This window comes from Lissotriton helveticus, chromosome 6, assembly GCF_964261635.1.
Source record: "Lissotriton helveticus chromosome 6, aLisHel1.1, whole genome shotgun sequence".
Classification (NCBI taxonomy): Eukaryota; Metazoa; Chordata; class Amphibia; order Caudata; family Salamandridae; genus Lissotriton; species Lissotriton helveticus.
Window position 1 is genome coordinate 2,080,342,397 of NC_136067.1, and position 27,121 is coordinate 2,080,369,517.

General features: G+C 40.5%; 2 protein-coding genes across 2 annotated transcripts in view; one reads left to right on the top strand and one right to left on the bottom strand.

The window, feature by feature from the left end:
- LOC144764019 (uncharacterized) overlaps positions 1-27,121 on the bottom strand; it is a 420,985-nt gene that overhangs the window by 137,573 nt on the left and 256,291 nt on the right. The gene's annotated exons all lie outside the window — the stretch shown is intronic.
- Positions 2,664-3,641, top strand: LOC144761486 (olfactory receptor 2D3-like). Its single transcript, XM_078646822.1, has one exon. It carries the CDS (start codon positions 2,664-2,666, stop codon positions 3,639-3,641), a length of 978 nt encoding a protein of 325 aa, XP_078502948.1.

Below are 27,121 nucleotides of genomic sequence, written 5' to 3' on the forward strand. Positions count from 1 at the left end.
TGATCGTCAATGTAGTTTCTCTCACATGACACTCCCCCTTCCAACGTCACAGCCCTGGCAGGTTCTCCCCTTCCGACAGCAATTGGTGGGTTGGCGTACCAGCGTCGTCGTCGATGATGGTCCATGACTTGCTTGTGGTGGAGCATGAAGAGTATCGGAAATGCGTGTAGCGCTGGATCCATGACGGCGATCTGCTTGTGGTGTGTATCTCCGCTGTGGTGATTCCGCCGTGTTCAGGCAGGTTGTTTTTCAGCAGCGATTTTATGTGTGTTTTCCGCCATCGTGATTAGGAGGACGGTCGGAGACGTCATTCCGTACGGCGGTGTGTCTGGATTGGGTGCGTCCGCCGCGGGGTCGGTTGTACTTCCGCGGCGGTGCGTGCTCTTCCGCCGCGTACGGAAATTAGACAGTGTTTCCCATCCTAATATGGCGGCCAGAGTGTCCGCGGCAGGCGGACAGAAAAAAGGCTTTTTCCGCCTACTCCAGGACGGCGGACGTCCTTCCGTCCGCCATCCTAATCGACCCCCATGTGCTGAGAGTGCAGGGTGAGTGTGATAGTGAAGGGTGAGAATGAGCAGTGAGTTGCCTGAATGCAAGGTGAATTCCCAGACACTTGACGTTAATCAGCATGTTATTGATGTGGTGTAGGGTTTCAGATATAAGTTAAACTGTTGCTATTATGGAATTAATCAGGGAATCGAGGGTGAAATAAATAATGTGCTGATCCCGCAACAAACTTCCAGTCTTCTGATTAGGGTTGCCAGCTCATTATTTTGATGTTGCAGACTTACAAAAATAAACATTCACCTAAAGCCCTATTTTCAGCACTTATCTGTGCGTACTTTTAAAAGCAAATATAAAGCACTTTTAAATGTGTTCTAGGGCTGCCTGAATGATTCATGACTGAAAATAAAAGGAACAGACAGAAAGTCACTTTACAAATGAATACATACTTTTTTATTTAAGACCATATTTAGTGTGAAAGCAGGGTCTTTGTAGGCTCTTTAAACATTTAAGGCTGGTATTTTTTCTATTGGCAACCCTTTTTTGTACTCATTTTCATGAAATGCATTTTCTCACTACTGCAGTAAATGTATAATACAATTGTAAGGAATAGGCCGAGTCTAAGCTTCGGTAACCAGTTCCTGAAGGTATTTAAATGGTCTTTAAAGACCTGTGAAATACTCGGTTGTGCTGGAGTCTTAATAAGACTCCAGACACTGCCCACCGAGCCCCCACTGACCTCTGGCCCCACGGCAACTCTGAGGGCTTTGGAGTAAATGAAGACAGCCTGGAAATACAGCAAATAAACATCACTGCACTTCCAAGCGTCTTTATTTACATGTGCTTGCAGAGGCCTTTGCGCCCCCCTGGGAACCCATCCACGCCCCCCCAGTGGGGCGCGCCCCACATTTTGAAGAACTGTGCCCTAAACCCATGACAGTGTAATCTATGTACATAAGAGTATAACGTTTTAGTGACATTTACCAAATATTGCAAACGTAGCGTTAGTAGTGCTAGATTGTAGGTTGAAAGGACATGTTACATAACACTAGAGGAAAACTCTTAGGCTTTTTTCCCTAAAACTGACTGATGTTTTTTGAAAGAAATTTGTTTCCCTCATACCTATTTACTTTCTTTCCTCAAATATCTATATTTTATTATACAATTTACTCCTGTGACCATGTGTTTGTGTTTATGTGTACTCATGCACAGCTGTTGCTGGTCGGGCAGTGAGGAGGTGGGGCGGTGGGGTGGTAGTGGGGTGGAGGGAGATTCCACAGGCCACAGGAGAGGGAAAATAAATAAATAAGTAAATTAAACTGTTGTCTGTCAACTTCCAATCAGCTGCCCCACCGCGCTTACCTGTACTGCTGCAACTACATGTGCAGTTTGGTTTCTGGCTGATGTGCTCTGTTTGTAATATTTGTTCCCTGTTCTATGGAGTTTACTGGAAAGTGTCTACCCTTGGAGGTTAACCCGTTTACTGCGGCTGTTATTTCAGCGCAGTGCGGGCGTTCTAGAGAGTGGGCGGGGCTGCGTTGGCCGTTGAACGTTCGCAGCACCAGCCAGGTAGTGCTCCGAACGTTCAACAGCCGACGCTGCACTTATAGAGTTAATGGGGTACAAATGATATGTTGTGACACACCCAACACACTAATGGGAAAGACCAATCAACTGATCAAGAGGTTATTTAGAAAATATTGAATATGTTTATCACTTCCATGTTACATCACTGCAAGAGGATGTTGGTTGTGGGAATTAATAATTTGTAAACCATGCATGATTTTTGTCTTTTTATATGTGAAATTAAAAGTCATGTATCAATGTGGCTTCATCCATCAAAAGTATATTGTGCTCTGTGGCTGACAGGTCCTTTAACCTTCCTTTGAAACCATCAGGAAATGTCATCACTCTTTTTCCAACAAGGGTGGGGCACACCGTTGTGGGTTGGTTATGAGACTAGTTAATGGAACAATCGTAACTTGATAGTCCAAACTTTGCATTGTGTGCCATGCATAACTATAACATGGTAAATAGCCCTCAAGTAGTCTGCCATGTTGTGTACATTCACTGCATCAGCTCACACAATACATGCAGGCACAAAGTATTTACTGTAGACCGGTTTTATTTTTCCTACAGCAGAGTTGAAAGTGGACATAATGGAGATGAAAAATGGAAGCTCAGTGGCAGGGTTCTTAATAATGGGCCTGTCTGATGACCAGAATTTGGAGACCCTTCTTTTTGCATTATTTCTGGTGCTGTACATATTGACTTTCATTGGGAATGTGATCCTGATCACAGTCTGTGTTTCTGAGCCCCGCCTACATACTCCTATGTACTTCTTCCTTGGAAACCTCTCGTTGATAGACATCTGCTTCTCATCAGTGACTGTTCCTTACATATTAGCACAACTCCTTGACAGAAGGAGTATCAGCTTCATCGGTTGTGCAGCTCAGATGTATGCAAGCCTACTTCTGGGAATTACAGAGTGTCTTCTCCTAGCAGTCATGGCTTATGATCGTTACGTAGCCATTGTATTTCCTTTGCGTTACACAGTCATCATGAGCATGTCAGTTTGTATTACATTGGTGTCCTGCTGCTTGTTAAGTGGTGGTGTGATGGCATTCCTGGATACCCTTTTCACAGTGCGATTGCCAGTGTGTGGCACCAGAATAATCAATCATTTCTTTTGTGAGGCCACAGCTTTTCTGAAGATGTCCTGCGTGGACACCTTTGTCACAGAGATGGTCATTTTCACTGCTGGAATCTTTGCACTATTGTTACCAAGCCTCTTCACTGCTATCTCCTACATCTGCATCATTACTACCATTGTGAGAATCCGCTCCAATGAAGCAAGATACAAGGCTTTTTCCACATGTGCCTCACATTTGATTGTTGTTATCATGTTTTACAGCACCGCCATTTCCATGTACATGAAACCAGTATCTAAAACCTTTGAAAATCGGGATAAAATTATCTCTGTATTTTACACTGTGACCCCCCCATTGCTGAACCCCATTATCTACAGTCTGAGAAATAAGGATGTTAAGATAGCTGTGCAGAGACATATTTGTCAACAAATATTCATTGAACGTGTCACATGGGTTCAAACATTTTTCAGAAAATGTTTACTGTGAAGAAATGGAGTGTGAGAAATTGGGGTCTGAGCCCTGGTCAAGCAGTAGTCACAGTCCCTTGCAGGATGAAACACAAAAATACATTAAATTGAATTGTGCTTAACCATGGGAAGCTTGCCACAAAAATCAGTCAGGCTTAACTTATAGGCAATGTGTAAAGTATTTATGCAGCAGACAAACAATAATAAGTTAAAACACAACACAAGAAAAATCCCAACCAATTTAGAAAAAGAGAGTAAATTTTAATGAATTATTTGACACCAAAATGACAAAATCCCAATCAGTAGAACCGGAGCCATGAAGAAGCTGTAAAATAGCATTTAAACGATAAAAGTGCTAACCATGGACATCTGGTCATGCTAGACTGTGCAAAGTGAAAAAGTTAAGGCCAACCACCATGGAGTGCAGATCGCACACAAAAAGTTGAATGGGCCTGGTTAGCGCTTACCTTAGAGCTTAGAAACGTTTTAAAGAAAAAGTGATGTAGAAGGTAGAAAATCAGTGGAGAACCCTACAAAAGTGTTCGAGGAGGGATCGTCATTGTCTGAGAACCATTGTGCATAGTACTGGTGGAGACTTTTACCTTCCGACTTAGCCGTTGAGTTAGCAGTTCAAAAAATCTCTGGCAGAACAAAGTAGGAGGAGGTAGCTGAAGGCAGTTCAATGAAGTTATATAACCCTTTGGCAAAGGACTGCTGAATGGATTTGCTATTGCGCAGAAGAACTTAGCGGGAGAATCCACAAAGTTAGTCCGACTGGCAATGTACCTCGAATGGGCAGGTGAGCAGGATGGTCTCCTGGTTCTCAGATTACTTTTTCACCAAATTTGTCTAGGTCATAGGTTTTGGAAATTGACCATCTAGGCACCTTTAGTACCACTAACTGAGGAGGGCCCCATTACGATGGCGGGTGGAATTTGTCTGCCTGCCAGCGTAACGGAAAACAGGACCGGCTGCCAGAGGTGCGGCGTTCCCGCTAGGCCAATTAGGATGTGACTGCCAGCCTGGCGGTCGCATCCCACATCTTAAACAGTATGGCGGGCGGTGCTGTAAGCAGCACCTGCCGCAGTGTTGAATTTGAATCCAGTGCATTGACAGGCACAAAGTGACAGGCACCCCACGGTGACTGCCACCTTGTGCGTGGCAAAGAAGGGGGGTACCATCATCCCCCCCCAAGTGCATCCACCCACCCCCCAGCCCCCAGGGGCCCACAACAGGTCCCCAAATTAATTTACCGTATGCCTTTCATTGGCGGAGTCTTCGCCATGGAAAGGCATTCCCAACGCAGGCATACTAATATGGATGGCGGTGCCTACAAAGCTCCGCCACCATATTTTGGGCCTTTTCTGCCCGGTCGGCAATCCGACCAGTGGAAAAGCGGCAGACGGACTTTACGTCTGCCGTGGGTGGGGGTGAATTGTGTTGTGATGGCGTGCGGATCGCCACCGCCAGCCACCACCGGCCGGGCGGTGGCAATCCGCACGACATCCTAATAGACCCCTTAGTATGTTCATCTTATCAGTTTCAAGATTACCCTCCTGCTTTTCAATACTGCCTGGTACTTGCAGTTGTCTGAACCATGATACTCTCCTGCTTTTCTGTGTACTACCCTCTCCTGTTTTTACTACTCTGTTCTAAATTTGTAAAGTTTTCTTATACCGGGAGGCATGTTTTCACTATGAAAAATAAGGGTCCGGGAGTGGATGGATACCTGTTGGTGGTTCTGGACTCAGTCTGCATCCAGGTGTGGGTTTAGGTTGGAGGGAGCCTTCCATGTTTCTGTGGCTCTGAACAGGAGGCCAGCAAACTAGCCCTTGAAGTATCTTACGGTGTCCTGGGTGCAGGTGTAGATGCAGGGCTCAACAGCAGGGCTGGGCTCTGAGGGTTCAGGGCATGCTCTGGGTAGTAAGGCAGTCATTCCAGGTATCTACCTCCGCTCATTTAGGAATTAAATATAATATGGAATCCTCAAGGTGACCTTATGAAAGCGGTAGGCCTCACAGTAGTGAAAAAATAATTTTGGAGTTTTTCCCTAGCAGGACATGTAGAACGTAAAAGTATATATCTTACTGTTATATTACACAGCACCCCACCCTATGGACTACCTAGGACCTACATTGGATGTGACTTATATGTAATATTCACTGAAAAAACCATAGGTTATAGACCATATATAGTTAGGAATTAGCATTTACAAAACCTTGAAAATTCACTGAAAAAACCATAGGTTATAGACCATATATAGTTAGGAATTAGCATTTACAAAACCTTATTTTACTCACACAAAACCATTGAAATTCCATATATAGTTAGTTGCACTAACTATATATCGCGCACCCGCAATCCACTGCTGATGATGTCACATATTACATCATTCATGACATGGTCAGTGACATCACTGATGACATCACTGATGACATCTCAAATGACATCACTGATGACATGACTGATAACAACATCCAGTGATTTTTTGTTTCTGTAAAGTTTAAATATGTCTTACATATTGAAGAATGAGTGGATGTATAAGTGTCTGGACGAAGGATTTAGTAGGTGCATGACTAACTGTATGTATGAGTAATTGTATGGGTGAATGAGTGAATGTGTGTGTAGACGTACGAATCAGTGAGTGCGTATGTAGTAACTGGTATTGGTGTGTCATGATGTCATCAGTGATGTCATTTGAGATGTCATCAGTGATGTCATTTCAGATGTCATTAGTGATCTCATCAGTGATGTCACTGAAGTATGGTGTTCTGTGTTTAACTGTATAGATGAAGAAATGGAAGTGTGATTGATTCTTTACAGGACTGACTTGGTGTGTGAGTAACTCCATGGATGAGTGGCAGTGTGTGACTGTCTGCATAGGTGTATGAGTGCATATGATAGTGTTGTAATAATGAGTGACTGTATGTATGAGTGATTATATGGGTGAATGAGTGAATGTGTGTGTAGACGTAGGAATCAGTGAGTGCGTATGTAGTAACTGGTATTGGTGTGTCATGATGTCATCAGTGATGTCATTTGAGATGTCATCAGTGATGTCATCAGTGATGTCATTTGAGATGTCATCAGTGATGTCATCAGTGATGTCACTGACCATGTCATGAATGATGTAATATGTGACATCATCAGCAGTGGATTGCGGGTGCGCGATATATAGTTAGTGCAACTAACTATATATGGAATTTCAATGGTTTTGTGTGAGTAAAATAAGGTTTTGTAAATGCTAATTCCTAACTATATATGGTCTATAACCTATGGTTTTTTCAGTGAATTTTCAAGGTTTTGTAAATGCTAATTCCTAACTATATATGGTCTATAACCTATGGTTTTTTCAGTGAATTTCATTGGTTTTTTAACAGCTAATATCTGTAGCTGTAAAATGTATTCTTCTTTAAATCCAAAAATATATTTTATATGTTTATTAATAACTTTTTTTTAAAATATTTTTTTTTTTCGTTCCCGCTTCGCGAATCGGGAAGCTTCCCGTTAGCTGACCTTGATGCCGCGAAATAGACCGCGAGCCGGTAAACGTTTCTTTACCGCAACTGCCGCGTTAGAAAACAACATCGTGATGCCTCCCGTCCGCATGACGTTTCGCGTTGTCGCGTGATACGTCATATGACGTGCTACGTTAGCGAACTCGTACGCTTACCGAGTCGCAAAGCACAGGTTTCTGGAAGCAAACTGGGAGGCCCTGCAAAGCGCGTAACGTAAACACAGCAGGTCATGTGACTTGGTAATAACACTTTTCATTGGTTCATTTCACTTTCGGTTTCCTAATGATGTAAGACTAGGTCATATGATCTAAAATGAACACTTTTCATTGGTTGAGAACTATTTTTTTTCCCAAATGGTGAAAATCCCTCCTTCTTTCCTCACTCTGACTTTCATCATTGTGAGAGAAAGACCCTTTGTTACCAGTGAGCAATGGCTTCTTTACTAGCTTCAGCTGGTGCTTCCCCACCACCTCCACCACATCCAAGGAAGAGTGGACCACCTGCTAAAGTTATAATTCAGCAAGAAGAGGAAGAAGAGGAACAGGACGACCTAGATAATCTCCCTATTGTGGCCAGAAGATCTGTTGTACCGGAAGTAACGGGACCAGAGGGCAGGGAGATGGTGCCAAATATACAAACGAGATTTCGTGAAGTAAAACAAGTCTGCGTACATTGCAGTGGATTCATTTGCTACGGAGAAAGTAGCATCACTCTGATCAACAGAGCTATTGACAATCATGCTCATGTTTGTCCGAAACTCCCCAAACAATAAATTCTTTTTTTTTGTTTTCTTGCTCCTGTTGAGCCCTTTACAATGAATCGTTTTCGTTGCCCCCTCCGAAAAAAAAAATATATATATAAAACTGTTCAGAAAAATTAAAAAAAAAGTAAAAAAAATTTCAGAAAAATAATAAAAAAATATAAAACAACAAAAACAATTTAAAAAAAAGTTCTTTTCAGAACTACCTCCCCGTTATTAAAAAATTGGTACAATATTTGCAACTGTGCCAACCTCTATTTCTCTTAGTTCGCTTCCCAGTTCGCTCCCCGGTACGCGAACCGGAAGCGAACCAAACATTTTTTTTTTAAAAAAAGAACAGTAAGTATAAGGGAAGGAAACAGACAGTTATGTTAAAAGAAAGACAGCTATAGGGGAGTAAACTAGAGATACTATTACCCGTAATCCACTGCTGATGATGTCACATATTACATCATTCATGACATGCTCAGTGACATCATCATCAGAGGATTGCGGGTAACAGTATCCCTAGTTTATTCCCTATAGCTGTGTTTCTTTTAACATAACTGTCTGTTTCCTTCCCTTATACTTACTGTTCTTTTTAAAAAAAAATTTTTAGATCAGTCAGAAACAGTGAAAGTAATGAAATATAAAAGACTACGTAGAATATGAGCACTGTATGCAACAACTTTGACACTTACAGAAGCCTCACCTTCTCCATGCCTCCTACACAGTTCTACATGTACATCATAAATGCAAACAGAACAGAATTAATTATACATGTTAAATGGTTTATTTTTGCTGTTCTCAGAATGTATCAAATTTCACTAAAACAGTGACTTGAAGGTATTCATCATATAACAGCGGGGAAAAAAAAACACAATCAAAATGATTGTGTTTAAAAAACCCATACAACATTACAAATCAGAATTCAGAACTCCTTAAAGTTAACTTACTTTCCATGACGGCCAAGGATGTCCTATGAACAGCTTACACTCTGTTGTGCTGTTATTACTTTCAACCCGCCACTTTCTGAAAGAAAACCTCCATCGTTTTCAAAAACATGTTACATACAATAAATGACTTCTTGCTCTCTACCACAAGTTTCCACAAGGCCAAATCTTGTCAGAGCCATGTATAACTCTTGGATTTCTTGTTAGCCAATCCCGTCTTTTCGCATTTCCGCAACTTTCAGAATTAAAATGTTGAAGATCATTTACACAATCCTGGACTAGTAATATCTTCCCCTTCTTGCTCAATCATGTTCTACATTTCCTATCACACTGATACTGCTTACTATGAAGCAGACTTACACTACCTTTATGACTAGTACAATTATTTAATTCTCTACATCACTTTTAATCACAAAGCAATGTAAAACAGTAGACAGCATTGCAGACTTACATTCCCTCTACTCCATGTTTTGATTGGCTGCTTCAATTAGCTTATAAAAAGAAACAGTTTTTCTGAACTCATTCAAAGTGCACGTATTTCTCCATAACGTCCAGTGTTATGGTAAGAAGTTATGTCTCTGTACTACACTTATCCTCAAGGCCAAATCGTGTAGGAGCCATGAGAACTTCTTGAAATTCCTCAGAGCACATCCCGAGATTCTTTCCCTAAAATTTTGGTTTTAAAAACACCAGGTAAGAGTTTTTAAGGTCATACGGCAATTTTTTTTTGAAAATTAAAACAGAATCATTGCAGAATGACCAGCCATTTCTACACTTTATATAAGCTGTATAATATCCTGATGTTATTGAAGGACCATCATGATATATAATTGCTACAGTTACAAAAGTCCTTCCTGATATTGACAACTGTGAAGCCACAAAATTTTTAATTAAAGTTGTCAATTTTGTTCCATCAGGCCTACATCGTTGGAACATTAAAATGACATACTGGCCATATGTTCGTATAAATAATGTGGACATCATTTCAGATTTACATTGGCTACACTCCATGTTGTGATCAGCTGCTTTTACTAGCTTATTAAAAGAGACTGATTTACTGTCTGGCAAAGTTAAATATATAAATCTTTCTGAGTCTACACTAGTAGTACTTGATACCCTACAGTTCTCGCAGTCATGCTGCCATTGATAAGAAAGCCCAAACAGGTGATCTACATCTACACCTTCATCATGCAATACATCAAGCATATACATTAAAAACTCCTGACAATCTTGCTGACTATTTTGAGAGAATTGTGTTTGGCCTGAACATCTGTCTAACAGATTTCGAATTTCAGACACACTTTCTATGTTTGTTCTATCAGTGCTACATTTCTCTAATACAGAATTTAACAAACTGCAAAATCTTTGATCAGAATTGACCACAATCTCTTCTTTTACATTTTCTAGAGAAAACAAAACATTAACCACTACATTAGCATAGCAGTTGACACCAGAACTGTTTTCAAATTGAAAACCAACAACATCTTCAACAGAATCCTTTTTGTTTCTGCTTATAATTTCAGGTTCATCGACTTTTCGTCTTTTTGCTACAACCTCCCCAGTATTGGTCACATTTCTTCGTTTCCGGCCTACCACACGTTTCTCAAACAAAGGATACTGAGGCAAATGTGGCGCATACTCTCTTCTCAACCTATTGTATTCCTTAACACAATCTAGATCCGCACAAATGTTTGTGACATCACACTCAATCAAGTACAATCCCGATAAAGTCCTAACTCGTGACAATGCCACATATGCCATACCCTCCTTGAACACAGAACTGCTAATATTCACCAATGCACAGTCTACACTTAAACCTTGCGATTTATGGATTGTCACCGCATATGCCAAGCAAACAGGAAACTGCTTACGACGAACATATAAGTCTTTTACAAGCAAAAATCTAGCAGAACAACGAGCAATTAGCTGTACTTCCTCAATGCCATCAAATTTAATTTTTAAAAATTCAATTCCATCTCTATTTCTGTATTTCACAAAATCAACAACATTACCCATTGATCCATTTACCAGACCTCTTTCAACATGTAAATTCATTCTTAAAATTATACGGCAGTTCAAGCACACATTCAGAGTCTTTTCAAAACCCGCAGTTTTAGATATACTCTTCTCTAATGAATCCAATTTTGTTTTCAGATTCTCAGACAAAATAATTGTTGATCCCATATGCTCTACTCTGTCAATAGCTTCCAGTTTCACAATCTCTTGCTTTTCTAAATGCAACATTTTGTTGTTGAATTTGGCACATTCTGCAAGAGTTGGCATCAAACATATTCCAGATTTTTTCTCAGTAAGTTTCTGAAAAATATTCTCAGGCACAACATCTTCGTCTGGATATAAATTTGTCAGTAATCGTGCATGTAAAGCTTCTTTCCCATGCTCGGTCACTTTTCCAATTCTAACATCTTGTAGAATAGTCTTGTAAACTTCATCCTTTGCCTGACGCATATTTTCATGCAGTTCAGCATAATTGAAGTTTAACCATATATTGACGTTGCCAATGCTCCCTAAGCACTTCCTGGTATCTTCATGCGTGAGCATTTTGAACACAGGTTGCCCTTTCACTGGTGTCAGCTGCAGAAGATCTCCGAAAACAATGATGTGTTTGCCACCAAATAACACATCATACTCTGTTTTGAGAACTTCTTGCATTCTCAAATGCACAAAGGCAAGCATGACATTGGAAACCATGCTTACTTCATCAATGATAAGAAGTTTCATTTTCCTCAAGACTCTTGAAACTTCAAAACAAGCATCTCCAGATAGCTTGTGATATTCTAATTTGTTGTCATGCTCCACTGGCAGCATCAGTAAACGATGTAAAGTAATCCCTTTAATGTTATGTGCTGCCAGTCCAGTTGGAGCGGTGACAACACAAGACAGCGATGACTCTGTCCTTTTCTGCAAATAACACGAAATTGCTTTAATAAGGAAACTTTTTCCAGTTCCCGCTTCTCCACTCACGTACAGTCGGACAGGCTTCAACGACGTACATGAGCACTCTTTCTTGTCATGACGTAATCCATGATCAATTTGCATGGTAAGTTCGTCATATATTTTCCTCTGCTCAACGTTGAGTTGTCTTTCCAACTCTTCTAAGTTAACCGCATCCTCCTGAGCATGTGCCATGGCTCTTTCCACTTCATTCATAGCAATGGCAGCTTCATTTTCGATAAGAGGTCCTCCTAGTGGATCCTGACTCAATGAAGCAGAACTCTGACTGTCCTGAGAACTGTCTCTGGCAATCTCGGCTGCAATCGTTGCTTCCTGCTCAATTTCCACATTCAACATTTCTACATATTTAGGAAAAGCAGGACATTCTATGGTCTCCTTGGCAGCATTGAATGAGTCTTCATAACAAAGGAAATCTCCAAGCAGTTCCTCTTCTGCACGCCAAGGCTTAAAAAGTTGCAAAAGTGCTAAATAGAAAAACTCCTTTTTTTCAGGAGATTCGCCACTCAATTTTCGATGGTTTATCAAGTGGCATTTTCTTTGCTTGACCAGACATCCCTCACTTCCTATTACAGCATACACTCCTTTCTCAGTATCTTCTTTGATGTTCCTCTTGAATATGTAATTTTGCAGAACCTAATACAGACAAACATTCTCGAGATGACTGCTTCGATTTGGATAATATGTATCCAACATGTTGCTCTTCAAAATGTCGGTACTGTTTGGCTCCTTTTCTGCCAAATACTCAATTTCCCGCACAGGTTTCAGAACTCGATTACGCGTTGCAGCAAGACCAACACTCGCCCAAACGATACTCCTGGACTTGGCATAGAGACTTGCTGAAGACAACCGGTCAGAACATTCGTAAGCTCCGATTTCTCGATGCGACAACATCTTCAGACTGAAACTGTACAACTTCTTGCTGAGGCTCTTTTCATGGTAAATGTCCTCCCACATATCCTTCAATTCTGTCTTCTCTTTTTTGGTGATGTAAGATCTCACATACCGAGCCACAGCCATACAGTTATCAGCCACAAACTGTATATCCATGTTAGCATTCCACATGGACAAAATCACCGGGTTGTAGTCGTTGATGTACTTAGACTCTTCGTTCCTCTTCAAATTGTATGTGTTTTTAGGTGATTTCTTCATCACATTATGTCGCAGCGAAGACATCAAACTGTTCACTCTTCCTTTAGAAATCACCGGTCGTGGAAAGCCGAAACGACATTTGGTGTAGAACTTGTCTTTGTTCCGGAATTTACGACGACAGTACTTTCCACATCGATGGCTTTGGAAACGTAGAACTTTTTCTCTTAGGCTTTTTTTCTCCTTTGCGTTTGGAACAGCACACGTAGAATACTGTTCTATGAAACTCATCACTGAGTCTTCTGCATCCGTTCCAAATTTAGGTGCATCCTTGATCCACAGCAACATATGTATATGAGGAGCACCTCTTGCTTGGTACTCCTTCCTCCAGAAGAAATCCAACACCTCTCCAAGAGGTGGATTCTTCTTATTCATGATGAAAGACATCATACCTTCAAATCTATGATTGAAGTACCTACATACATTGACTGGATCCATAGAGCACAGTTCTCCGGGTGTCTTGAATTCGATGTTTTCTACGTTAGCATTTGCCTCTCGTAGAAATTCAAGTAAGTCTTCCCAGTCATACTCAGCACAGCTCAAAGTGAGGAACCATGTGGGAGTTCCTAAGTTCCTCAGCATACATTTTAAATCACCATGACGACGGTACCAGTACTCATTAGTACCACGCTGACACGCCATGAGATTAATCAGGTGAGAATCCAAAATACTGTCTTGGACATTGACTTTATCCATAAAGTCACTTGCCGAGATGTTTTGCATGTGTATACCACTTTTCAAGATGTGGTTCACTGCATATGACAGTCCAGACAGATCGCTTTCAAACAGGAGATGAAACAAATAAGGAATGCATTGTCGAAACCTAGGATCTCCTGCATACAATCGCAAAGTCCGGTATTCAGAAGCAGGAATTTGATGAGGTCGCTCATCATATCTTCCTCCCTGACCTGTTGGAAAAAGCTGTGGGAAACACCGAGCTTCCAAACTTTCCTCCCAAACACTAATGGGACTCCCTTTCGCTTGTTTCATTTGAAACAACTCAATAGCATTCCCCATGACTTCCTTGGAATGCAAAGGATGAACACTATAATGTTCATATATTTCTTCACTAGTACAGGGTTCTACTTTCTCAATTTGACCAGCACACAAATCGCTATCCTCTTCCTCACTTACTTCCTCTTCTGCAACATATACATTTTTATAGTATTTATTATATTTTTTCAAATACAATGTTGCCCTTTTGACTTTCCTAACATCTACTAAATCTTGCCATATTTTCTTATTCTTTGTCGGAACCCCATTAACTAAGATAACAAGAGGTTCCTCTTCCACTTTTTCTACTCCAATTGTGTTAATGTTTTTCTTCAAATCTAGAGGCAAATAAACAACTCTTCCCTTTAATCCTCTCTGTAAATCTGATGGAGGCAATTTCCCTGTCTTTGGCTCCATTCTTACAATAGCCTGAAAGGGATGGATACTTTGAATCAAAATAGATTCATAAGTATTTAAATCCTTCAATTCAGAAGGAATCTCAACCAATTCCAGATTATTATGAACTGCTCTAGCAGGCATCTGGTTTTGATTTAATTTGTTACAACAATAAGTACACACACGTTGATCCAATCCCAAATCAAAACAATTTTCTACCATCAAGTATGTTGTAAAATCCTTCCATTCACTATTATTTTCCCTTTCACTTTTTCCATATAAATCCACTAACTTAGTCTGATTCTTATAATAAGTGCGTCGACAACACACACAAGTGAAATTTGGCCTCTCACTTGATTTCACCTCAAACGTCGCAATTTCCCTCTGGAAATTATCTGTACTGGAAACCTGTACACTATCTTCCACATTACTCTCTTCTTCTTGGTCAATTTCAACATTCTCCTCTTTACTTCCAAAGTAACAAAACTCAATTTCTTCACATATATTCTTCACATCTATTTCAGAACCATGCAAAAGAGCAGCGCATAATTGTTTAAGCATAATTGCTGGACTCTTAGCATAATACAACATTCTAACTAATTTCCTCACTTTATTATGATGCACTGCTAGCATCCTGAAATGATGAAAAACACTCTGGCATACTCTCCTGGAAAGACAAGCCAGTGAATGACCATGCAAACCTATCACTTCTCTCACTCTGCAAGGATCTAATTCTTGCAACAACTTCATTTTCTGCTTCAAACTTTTCTTACTAAATGACCGTATAAAATCACAAAGCAAATTGATGGAATCCTGTCGTACACTGCAAATACTACTACACTTCCAGGTGTACACAGGACCCTTAGGACGTCTCCCTAAAACCTCATTACCTAACACCTCTTCTATCTCTGTTCTCACAAGTTTTTCTTTTTCAACTGGACAACCATCTTTCACTTCATAAGCTCGACCACTGGTGTCAACTGCATGCACCAAATCATTATCCTGGAAATAACTCTCCTCATTAAAAAATGCCTCAGAGCTTGAATTATGCATCCATTCTCCAGAAAAAACTTCACAAAAATTACTACGATTAACTATTCTCTTCCATCTACTATTTCTTTTGAAATCATAAATTACCTTGTTTAGCTTCCTAATTCTATTGATTGTCAAAATAAATAACTTACGTTTAATTTCAAATGCCTGATCAATAACTTTCTCAACTATTTTTTTTCTCTTATAAAAAACCACTTTCTGCTGACCTTTCTTAATATTTTTTAACAAATTCCCAATTATCCTGTTGCGGAACATTCGTTTACGAATATCCCTAAACTGTTGTTTCCTTCTACTTTCATGCATAGAGTTATCTCTTACTCTAGCAGTAACATTTCTCATTGGCCTTTCCTTACCATTTGAATTCTTTCTCCTTTTCTGGACTGAAACATTTTCTGTAGTAATATTTTTTTTACTACACATATTTCTTATGACTGTTTTTCGACTCTTACCCGGTGCTTTCTTGGTGACTTGACAAATCTTTTTGTTAGAGGACTGCTGCATTATTCCATGGTCCTGCTGTCTTTGACGTTTTGCAGCCTTTCTTACTCTTTCTTTGCTAGGCATCCTAAAATCTTGAAATAATCTGCAGTTGAATCTGTGGTAAAATATAATAAAAAATGTTATTAACCACTATTACCCAACAGTAAATTAATAACAGTCATCAAAAACTTAACACACTACTTAAGTATATAATATACTGAAGCCTATCTCCAATTTTTCACTGAACAGGACTCATCTCTTCTTAACCTTGGATAAACCTCACCTACTCTGTGTCCCCTGCACATAATGAAATGTAAAGGGGCAGATTTATATTAACTAGCACATCCCCAGGGATGCACCAGTTAACGTGCACCGCTGCTCTGCCACCCACGGTGTGCCGCATTTACAATCAGATAGGACAAAGCTACATCAAAACCCTGCGCCTGCTTGAAGCAGGCATAGATCTTGACGCAGGTAGGCTGAAAGCTAAAGCAACAACTAAGTGTTGTGTGCAGAAGTTACAAAAAAGGAAAAATGGCGTTTAAACCAGTAATGAGACCATGCTAACGTAACACAGAGTAAAAATATCCAGGATCTACATCAGTTTGGGGTTCACGAACCTGGCAGGTACAAGGCACTGAGGCTTTCCACCGTGCATGTCTCATCCCAAATCATATGTTGTTTGTGAATGAAACAATTTCCCAGACCAAATGCTTTGGATTGGCTACTTCTAAAAAATTAAACACCCCTACTATCCCGGAGTTAGAGGAATATGATGGTTGGAGTAATTTTACTCGTTGTCCATTAAAGATTTACAGGCCCTACTCCGTAATTCTTCCTTTAACATTTCCAGTATAAATCCAAAAGGTTGACTGCTTTGGCAACGTGCCTTATCCACGGTTTAATAACGCTGCCTTTTGCTTTATATAAGTTTTCAAATTGTATGAAATATATACCAATAGGTCGTTATTAACCTTTAGGTAGTGGTTTTCTTCATGAAGTCTGGTCGCTTCCATACACATACAGATTTTCAAAGATGATCAAGAACTTTATCTGAATGGAGAGGAATGCACTGAGACGCCAGATCATTCACTAATGTGTAGGCACATACAGTTACACGGTTCATGCAACAAACACCGACCAAATATGGCTTGCGTGTTGCAAGGCACACCAGTTCCTGCTATCATCCCCACGTTCAAGTTCTTGGAAAATGGTAGTTATTTGATGCTCAATAATGAAGATTGTTCTGGGTTAATTAAAAGTATTCATTTTATCGTAACAGTAAATGAACGGGTTATTTGCTGCAGAAATGTTCTATTTCCTCCCACACATGAACATAGGGAGTTTTCAATCTGGCCACAAATACCAACCTTGGGAGCACATTTCAACGGCATGGCAAGAATAAGAGCTATTTTGTCTCAGAGAGAGGTGGCCTTGAGTTCGGCCCGTGAAACTTTCGTGCTTCACACAGCGAACACCCGTACAGAGGTGCAGACCCTTTTAAATACAGATTCGCCTTTCCATTTCAGCAAGATGGTTCGGACTATCTCTAACGCGTCCTCCACAAAGGGCCTGGCGCACTTTTTTAAAGTTGTTACCAGTGGTCTCGTGACTTCATTTGAGAAAATCTTTGGAGTCATCCCTGCTTTCTTACATTCTATTTTTTCCACTCTGCTTCGTGGATTCCCATTTTTACTTGCATTACCAGCGGACGCTCTTGTGCTTTTTTACATTTTTAAATATGGATGTCCCTCCTGTGCAAGCTCCCGCCCTGCAGCTGCTGACACTGTTCCGCAATCGCATGCTAGAATATTATGGCACAATGCCGTTGGCGATATTAAGCACGGCATATGGATTATCTTTTCTATGCTGATGTGATTCCTTCAAATCTAAGACACTAAAGTATCGGCACGCCCTAAACCAACACAAAGAGACCTTCTTAGCAAATAATATATTATGTGTATTAGGGAGGGTGAGATATAAGCAGCCGCGGGCCGTGGAGGGAGTTCCGGTGGGGCAGGGATGCGGGGAGGGGGAGGGGCAGGGTGGAGTTTGTTATATCCAATGTGACACTGTACCTAGCTTGCTAAGGGGTTTTGATTACTAAGGTGAGTTTTGGGACACCCTAATTCGCCGAGGTTCCAATCCTCTGTCCACAGTTCTGTGTCAGAACAGAAACCCTGCGACAGGGGCACCCCTCAACCTTACTGGAGCTTCATCACACTTGCGATACAACTCCAGCAATGCGCCAACTTTACGGCACAAATACGTCACGCATCTGTGCTGTTTTTGCCCCATGATGCGCCGCATTGTAAATGCAGCACACCATAGGTGACGGAACAGCGGCACAGAATGACTAACACATCCCTGGTGATGCGCCAGTCATCATAAATCTATCCCTATGCTTCTTATCTTGTTAGAGATAAACCGCCATATGTATCATCAAACTTTTTTGCATTTCCTAAATAGCGAACTTTAAGGAATAAATAGCGATTCTTTACCATTCCTAGTTTGCGATGACCTATTTGCTAATTACAAATTACCCATTCATTTCCATGCAGCAGGAGGCCCATAGGAATGAAGGTGCAATTTGCGATTAGCAATTACCTCATCGCAAATTACGAATTTTTCCGACGGTGCAGGGGTGTCTCAAGAACACCCTGCTGCACCCCTGAAAAAGAAATTTGGGGTCATATGGCGCACATAAATTTTGAAAACATTCCTTTACCTCAAAAACGATTTTCAACTCATAATTTGAAAACACTGCACATGGGGAAATGACTTAAAATGTCCTTAAGACACATAAAAGCATTTTTTGATTGCCTTTGCAGCATGTTTCAGTCACCTTTAACATGCCTATGTAACGGAAACATTCAAAATCTAAATTTGCCATGCACAGGTGGGAGCATATTTACAAGCAATTTGCTCCACAGACAAACTTCTTACATTGAAATGGGAAAAATAACATCAGAGACTCTCAATTACCTTATAAAGAAGCAGACACCATTATGTCCTTCTCATCAATATTAAAACCATTGCTTTTTCTCAAAAACGATTTACAAGTCATAATTTGAAAACACTCCACAGCTCCTATGCACATAAAAGCCCTGTCAGTACTAATACTTCACATTTTCTCCAATTACAATTTCTCAAAGAAACAAAATCTATTTGTGAAACACTTGAGACAAAGCAACATTTGAAAAACACAACGTTCTTCATAATTTTCTCCTTAAAGCACACTATTTTCTATCTAAATTAAAGAAATCTTTTCTCACCTTAGCAAATACTTTGAGTTTCAAAACAGTCTCAGAAACACACCAATTTGTCTTCAGCAGAGCAAAAGGTATGCACTCCAGAGTCTGCAGCTATCAAAAGCACAGAAATGCTGTAATTCCTCACACATATCTCTCATGTCACCCAATCAAAACTCTTCCCTCACTTTTTTTCAAAGCAAAACCCTTCCCCCCTCTGCCCCCTCTCTGCTTTTTCTGCATAGCAACCACCTCTTGCAAGACCTCTCACACAACAATGTTGCAATTGAACTCTGAACTCTCAGTGCACCTGCATATCCAGAGCATTCTTTCATTTAATGATTTTTTCTTCGCCACTCAAAATACATCTTTCAACGAACTCATCCATGCACACTAACTTTCTGTTTTCAGCAATCAAAATCCACCAATCACTCTTACTGCTTCATTAACACAGAAACTCCTCAGTTTTTTTCATTTTACACTCTCATTTTTTCAACTGCCATTTCATTGCCACACTTCATCTGACTGCAGCAGAACCTTCTCTCACCATGTTTTCTGTCTGGATTGTTGGACATAGTTACATCTATTGGGCTCAAAGGTACGCTGAAAACAGGAATTTACCTAACCTCAATTTACAAGATGTGGAAATTAAGTGGTTTGGCCACAGAGGATTAAAATGTCACCAATTGATACCATTGGTGAAAACCTTTATGCATTTGCCAAAACCTGACCTGTTAATTGTGCACTGTGGAGGTAATGATTTGGGCACTTTGACTGGGGTAGGTCTGGAAATGCTTTTAAAGGACACCTTTGAGCAATTGATGGCACTTTTTCCTCAGACTGCCTTGGTATATTCAAATATATGCCAAAGACAGAAATGGAGGTGGTCGAACCAATTTTGTCCACAAATTGAGAAATCGAGGAAGCATGTAAACAAATCTGTTTCAGCTTACATGAGAGACCAAGGAATGGGCTACCTTTACAACAATAACTTGCGTTACTACATGCAAGATATCTACAGAGGAGATGGAGTTCACTTCTCAGATGAGGGCAACAGAGTTTTCACTCTGAATTTAAGACTGTGCATTGGTACCTACTTATAAGTACCTAAATGTACCATAAACCCAAAAGCTCTTCTCAGAGCTACCCTACATCTGATCACTCACAATTATTATTTTACTCTAACTTTTTTCACTAATTTTCAAGAAAGTACGCTCCCCAGAACGCTTCCCGGTTCGCGAACCGGGCGCACTCCACGCAAAAAAACAAAAAAAACGGTATATTTTTTTTTTGCCCTGCGAGACCCTTTCAAAGCCTCCACATCAAACCTAGGGGGTCAGGGACGATCTACTTTGCCCCCTTATGGTCATTTGCCCCTTCGCTTTGGCCTCCTCTTGTCTCTCGATCCTACCGAGAGACAAGATGGCGGCCGCTACGGACTGTTTGGAATGTTTACAGACGCCGAAAAACCAATCAGCTTCGCAAACCTCCGTAACGCGAAAAGTACGCGAAGCGGAGCGCTGTTACAGATATATATCTTTTTTTGAACGTTAATTTCTCAAAATCCACTGGAGCACATATATTGAGACCTAGCAAAGGCACATCGGGCTACCAGTCCCTACAATTTTGCCAAGTTTCGTACAAATCCATTCAGCCGTTCGATTATTATTATTTTATTTTTTTTTGCCCCGCGGGGCCCTTTTAAAACCTCCACATCAAACGTAGGGGGTCAGCGAGGATCTACTATTCCCCCTTATGGTCATTTGCCCCTTCGCTTTGGCCTCCTCTTGTCTCTCGATCCTACCGAGAGACAAGATGGCGGCCGCTACGGACTGTTTGGAATGTTGACAGACGCCGGAGAACCAATCAGCTTCGCTTCACAAAGCTCCGTTGCGCGAAAAGTACGCGTCCTAGGACGCTGCCCGGTCCGCTGTTACAGATATATATCTTTTTTTAAACGTTAATTTCTCAAAATCCACTGGAGCACATATATTGAGACCTACAAAAGGCACATCGGGCTACCAGTCCCTACAATTTTGCCAAGTTTCGTGCAAATCCATTCAGCCGTTCGGGCTAAAAGTGAGGCCAACCGCCCTATGGAAATTAACATGGGAAAAACGCGTTTTGGGACCCCCCTTTTTTCTCGGCCCCCCCTTGACGAACCCCCCCAAAATTTTCAGGGGCTGCTCAGAAACAAAATGTGCCATTTTCCTGAAAATTTCAGCCAATTCCGTCCACAAACGCCAAAGTTATTAGACATAGAATTTTCAAAAATCCCATAGAGAAAAAATCCTAACTATATATACCTACTGGCGACCGCCAGTAGGTAAAAAGGGGGGTTTGAGAATTGGCAAGGGGTTTTTGACTGTCATGTCGACATGGCAGCAGGACACTGTCTTCTGGCTGTAATAGCAGGTCTGGGACATGTTGTAAGGTGCTACTTGAGTATGTGGCACAATGAGGGCTGTAAGCCCATTGCTAGCATTTCATCTAAAGGCCCTGGGTGTATGGTTTGCCACTCTACAAGGGACTTTAATATGCCAAACCGATGCAAAACAATTATACCATATTTCAGGGAGACATTAGAAGCACTTTAGCACTAGTTAGTAGTGGTAAAGTGCACAGAGTCAAAGGCCAATAAAAAAGAATCCAGCAAAATGTAGGGGAGAAGGCAACATGTTTAAGGGTGACCCTGCAGAGAGGGCTATTTTCCAACAAGGAGCTTACTTATGTATACTGTCTATGTGATATAAAAGAAAGCATTGTCCTAAATCACCCTACCAAAATGCACATCAAAACCAAGGTTAAACCATTGTGGTGCCAAGCAAGTGCCAATCATATTTTTTAGATATCTTGGAACTACCCAACACACCAGATCACCATAGAAAATTTTGCAACGCCATTCACTTGCCTCCTCCAAGACGAAACCAAGGAGCAGGGCTCAGCCCCCACTTTGTGCCCCAGCCAGTGGAGTGTTCTGGGGTAGCTAGATATTTGAAGACCAGGATTAGGGTGCACTTCTCCTTCCTGAGAGACTTGAGAGAGGTGAACAGTAAGGGACCCCAGTGCCCCCCACCATTGGCAGAAAGTGATAAAAGTCCTCCTGAAACAGAACCCATGCTCATCCACAGCATCTGTGGGGATAAACCATATTTCAGTGCATCCCGTAAATGCCCAAAACTAGTCTGCCTGGGATTTTAGTGAAGGAGGTGGCATAGTAGCCTGGATGAGACGGAATGTAGTTTATGAGGGAACCACTGCTCCTCACGGAGGTCAGTACAAGTGGGTTTGGGAGGCAGAAGAGGAAGCTGTCATCAACTGCCCAGGCATTCATGCATGTACCCATGTGATAGTCATATGAATTGCTTACATTGAGCAGGGGACACTCAGCTCTTCCTAAGCCACCTAAGTCCAGTACTCAAGACATGATGTGGTTAACTTCAGTTCCACCGAGTAGTAGACAGTCAATATGTGGGTGGTATGACCCTCCCTCATTACCAGGTACATGTTTGTCTGGACCTGTGTGACTGGAATGAAGTTTCAAGGCTTGTGAAGGCCTGCTTAGGTGTAATGGTGGAGCTGCATGTCTCCTCTCTAGTGGGAGCCATTTGCTCACCCTGTGCACAGTGAATGAGAGTTCCCCGCCCATTTCTCTAGAGATACATGCAGACCAAAATCCCAAACAGGAAGTCAGACAGCGTACTGAGCGTGTGGTGAACTAGCACTGCTACCTTCCTCTAGCTCTCCTACCCTTTTCGGTGAGTGTAAATTACGAACGTTGCCTGTGACTCTTGCCGGTAGATTACTTGGCTTGTGCATCCACAAAGAATTGAACTAGCTGTAAAAATTAGCGTGAATTGCAAGACACACTGATCATCAACTCTTCAAACAATTCTTATGTTACGTCTGTCTAAGAATTGTTTGAACTTGAATCTTCCTGAGGCCATCCAATAGCACCTAGCTCTTGGTCCCATCATCTCCCAAGGCAAGTCCATATTGCCTGTTGCAGGACCCCAGTTGTTGTACAGAGAAATGTCAACTATGCGCTTGGCATTCCCCACCTAGTAGAGTGGGGAGGGACCGACAGTCCATGTGTGAAAAATGATGGGTGCGCCATGGCTGTCTGTAGTGGGTGTTGACACAATGTGATTTATATCTAGTGTTGTCAAACTGAAGAAGTTCAATGAAACATAGGTAAATGGGGGGAGTAACCATAACTCTCTTAACCTATTCTCGGTTTAGATAGCCTTTTCCTCCCAATAGTCCAGCTAGTAACTATCTCTATGACCCTAATCTCTTTGAGGAGATATAGGCCAAGCCATTTTTGGACATGGTCATGACTATGATAGTGAGAAATGGTAAATCTAACAATCTCAATTCTGGATGCCTGAATGGAAACAGCCTTATTAAGATGGTGAAATGATGTGACATATTTTTCACAAAACATTATTTTCCTTACTGATTTTGTGAACTTACACCCAGTTCCAACATGACATTCAATATGTCACTGTGTTGACCTCTGTACTAATTGATGGCAAGAAAATTACCAACCTAAGTGTAATCATCGAATTTGCTGCTTCAAGTATATGCCTACCAAATGTACCAAGACTTGAAAAACTGCAAGAAGGCTATAAGTTCAGTGATAAACCCAATGAATATGAAAGCTGACTTTATAAAACATTTCAGTTTTTGGAAATATATAAATGAGTGGTACAACTACTATCAATGTGGAGACATAGTAGGAATCTTCAAATAACCTAAAAAGCATGTCACTATGCCAAGTGCCAAAGTAGAAAAAAGAAAGAAAAGCTCTTTTCGTATACCTGTAATAGTTTCAGATTCGCAAAAGCACAAATCAATGCTAGACTCTCAGTTCTAGAAATCATCAAGCTACAATATTGTGACCAAAAAAGAAAATATTCTTGCTAATTGAATTGCAAAAAGATATGAACATTAAAGGTATATTAAGTATTTATGGTTTCACACTTTGAAAACAATAAAGTAAACAGATTGTAAAATAAAGATGAAATATGAGAAAAAAATACAAAATGTGAAAATAATTTTGAATAAGTATCCACTAGTATTGAAAGTGATCAAGACTAATATCAAAAAGCAACAGATTGAACAAAACACCTACAATCACAAACTTTTATGAGGAGGATGAAAGAATATTAGAAGAACAACAATGTTTCAAATATCTACAACATCACAAACCTGGTATGATCTAGATGGAAGAAATTATGATCCATATCACAGCATAATTCAAATAAAATAAGTCTATGAACACTGTTCAAGACAAGAACAAACATGTTCCGCCAAAATAACATACCTATGTAAGATACAAACAATGAACGTCTTACTAAAAATGTGTGCCTAAATATATGCAAAATTGAAAGATCCCAGATTTACAAACCAGCAACGCAAACTGCAAAGCGTGAAAAGTTAGGATAATTTGTTTTTTCGCAATTTAAACACCTGTTCCAAAGAGGAATTATTATGTGGTGCAAATCCCTGTCAACTTTTGCTATAGTTAGGGTTTTGCATAAAAATAAACATGGATGATTGCATAGGAATGGCAATTTAGCACCCATAGAATGCACCCCTAATGCAGAGTAACACAACGCAATACTTTGCACTGTTTTTAGTTACTGTGAGGCAAAACAAGTGTTGCACGGGAAAGCATATCTAAAACAAATTTCTCAGAGTTGGATCACGTTTGTCATGCAAGCGCATCACCAAATGTTTGTACATTTAGTCTCACATATCAGAAATATCCAAATGAGAGGTACAACTATAATAAATGTGGCAATATGATGGGAACCTTCAACAGCCTTAAAGAAACATAGCTCCAACAAATACAATTGATTCAACATAAAAACTTTATAGCATATTGTTTGAAATTGGCAAGAAAGTTGAGTTTCAGAACAATTTCTGTCACTATACGAAGTGCAAAAGCGTTTCCACTAGTATTGAAAGTGACTCAAACAATGAACCAAAAATAACACATACAACAGTAAAAGCAAGGTGCAAAGACTTTATAAAAAAAAGAGCACTAAAAATCACAACCTTTTCATGATTAGGGTAATGGAATATGACAAGCACAAAACTGCAACATACAGAAGTTGGTATGAAATTGAATAATCTATTTCACAGAAAATAATTGATATATCTTTCCAAAGCCAGTCATTAAATTTAAAATGTGATACCTAATGAAGATAATGAATATATTAACATTATAGAAGATGAGAACTAGAACTTTTCAGCCACACGTAATGTACCTAGGAAAGATTTAAAAAAAAAATGAAAACATCTATAAAAATGCTAAGAAAAGATATGTAAAAATTAAAAGATAGCTTTAATGAATTTCTGACAATGTTCAAGGACGATAAAAAAAATGTCAAGAATAATCAGTGATGGGATGGAAGACACCCTTGCCCAGACTGACTAGCCTGTCATACAATAAACAGCAGCACTGAGAGTTGATGTACTGCAGTGCAGGAGAGGGTGAGTGAAAGAAAACACCACATTAATAATGATTTGGTACTCTCTTACTCTTTCCCCCAATGCTGGTTTACAATTAGACAATCACGTGCCAAACACACACCTCTGCACCATAGTGCAAATGTGCCTGAATGAGCCTAGCATAGGTTTTGTACTGAAATGATACAGTTCCAGAACGAAATTATGTTAGAGAATCATCTCCAATTTGCAGGACAATACAGTACAAAACCAGAGGGGATGATGGCCGAAGTGTTGAACATTGCAAGCACCCCCAGTCAACTGATCTGGGTTTAATCCATGATCATTTTATTTATAAAGTTTTATATAGCGCAAACTTGATCCCGAAGGATATAAGAGCGCTTTACAATTTGAGGCAATTAAATAACTTCCCACCCTATTCCCCTATAAACCCACATCCCACTATGGAACTAAAAATGCAAAATTAGAACAAAAAAATGTAATAACTACTAACATTTTTACACAGATAATAAAAACAAAAACAAATCTTATACCAAAAATACATGCATCACACACATACAAAATAAATACAACATAATTACATTAATATGACAACTCAGAACACAACACCCCCGACTCTCTCGGTAGCAAGACGAACCCTTTCTCTCACTCACTCGTACTTGTCCATGGCCATATGCAAATCAGTCTGACCCTGTGCCTTATGGGAACAGTCCAGCCCGAACTGCCAGCCATGTCTTCCCTGGATAAGAAACAAGCATCCTGGGACTGGTTTCGGGTTCATAACCCTCATCAGCCAGGCTATCTTGAATTCAGTGGCAAAGTGAGCAAGGGACCCACTTCTTAGGGCGAACTTGGCTAAACCAAAGAGGATGATGGACGGAGTGGGACAGGTATGCCCAGACATGGGTCCCGTGCCCTCCATGCCAATGGAATCAAGCAATCCTGGCTGAAGAGGGGTGAAACCCCGAAACCGGTCCTTGGAGAGAACCTGGCTTGGCATTTCGGGCTGGTCTGTTCCCATGAGACACAGGGTCAAGACTGATTTGCATATGGCTGGGTTCAAACTGGAGTGGTATGGTGAGCAAAAAAACAATGGATTTAGGCCCAGATCTCTGTACTGGGGTGAATGTATGACATTGTTCTGCATTCTGTCCATCAACTGTTGTTTGTACAATACAGTGCAGCACACACGCAAAGTGTGAAAGTTTAAGATAAGCATTTCTAATTTTTAAAACCTAATCCTGTTGGATCTTCTAAATGAGCTGTAATTTCATTGTGATCGGGCTACCCTCTGTCCCAGCTCCTGCCTCTCAGCAACCTCTAGCTACTCTGGTGTAAGTTTTCAAAGTGTCAACATGTGTAGACTTAGCCTAACACAATCCAACATTTGGGGCCAAATGTATCAACACATAGGGGCACATGCATCAAAGGAAATTGCATTCGCAAATGGTGCGAATCGCAAAATTCGGCCGTTTGCGAATGCAATTCCCATTTTTGGGAAGCATTAAAATTTTTGT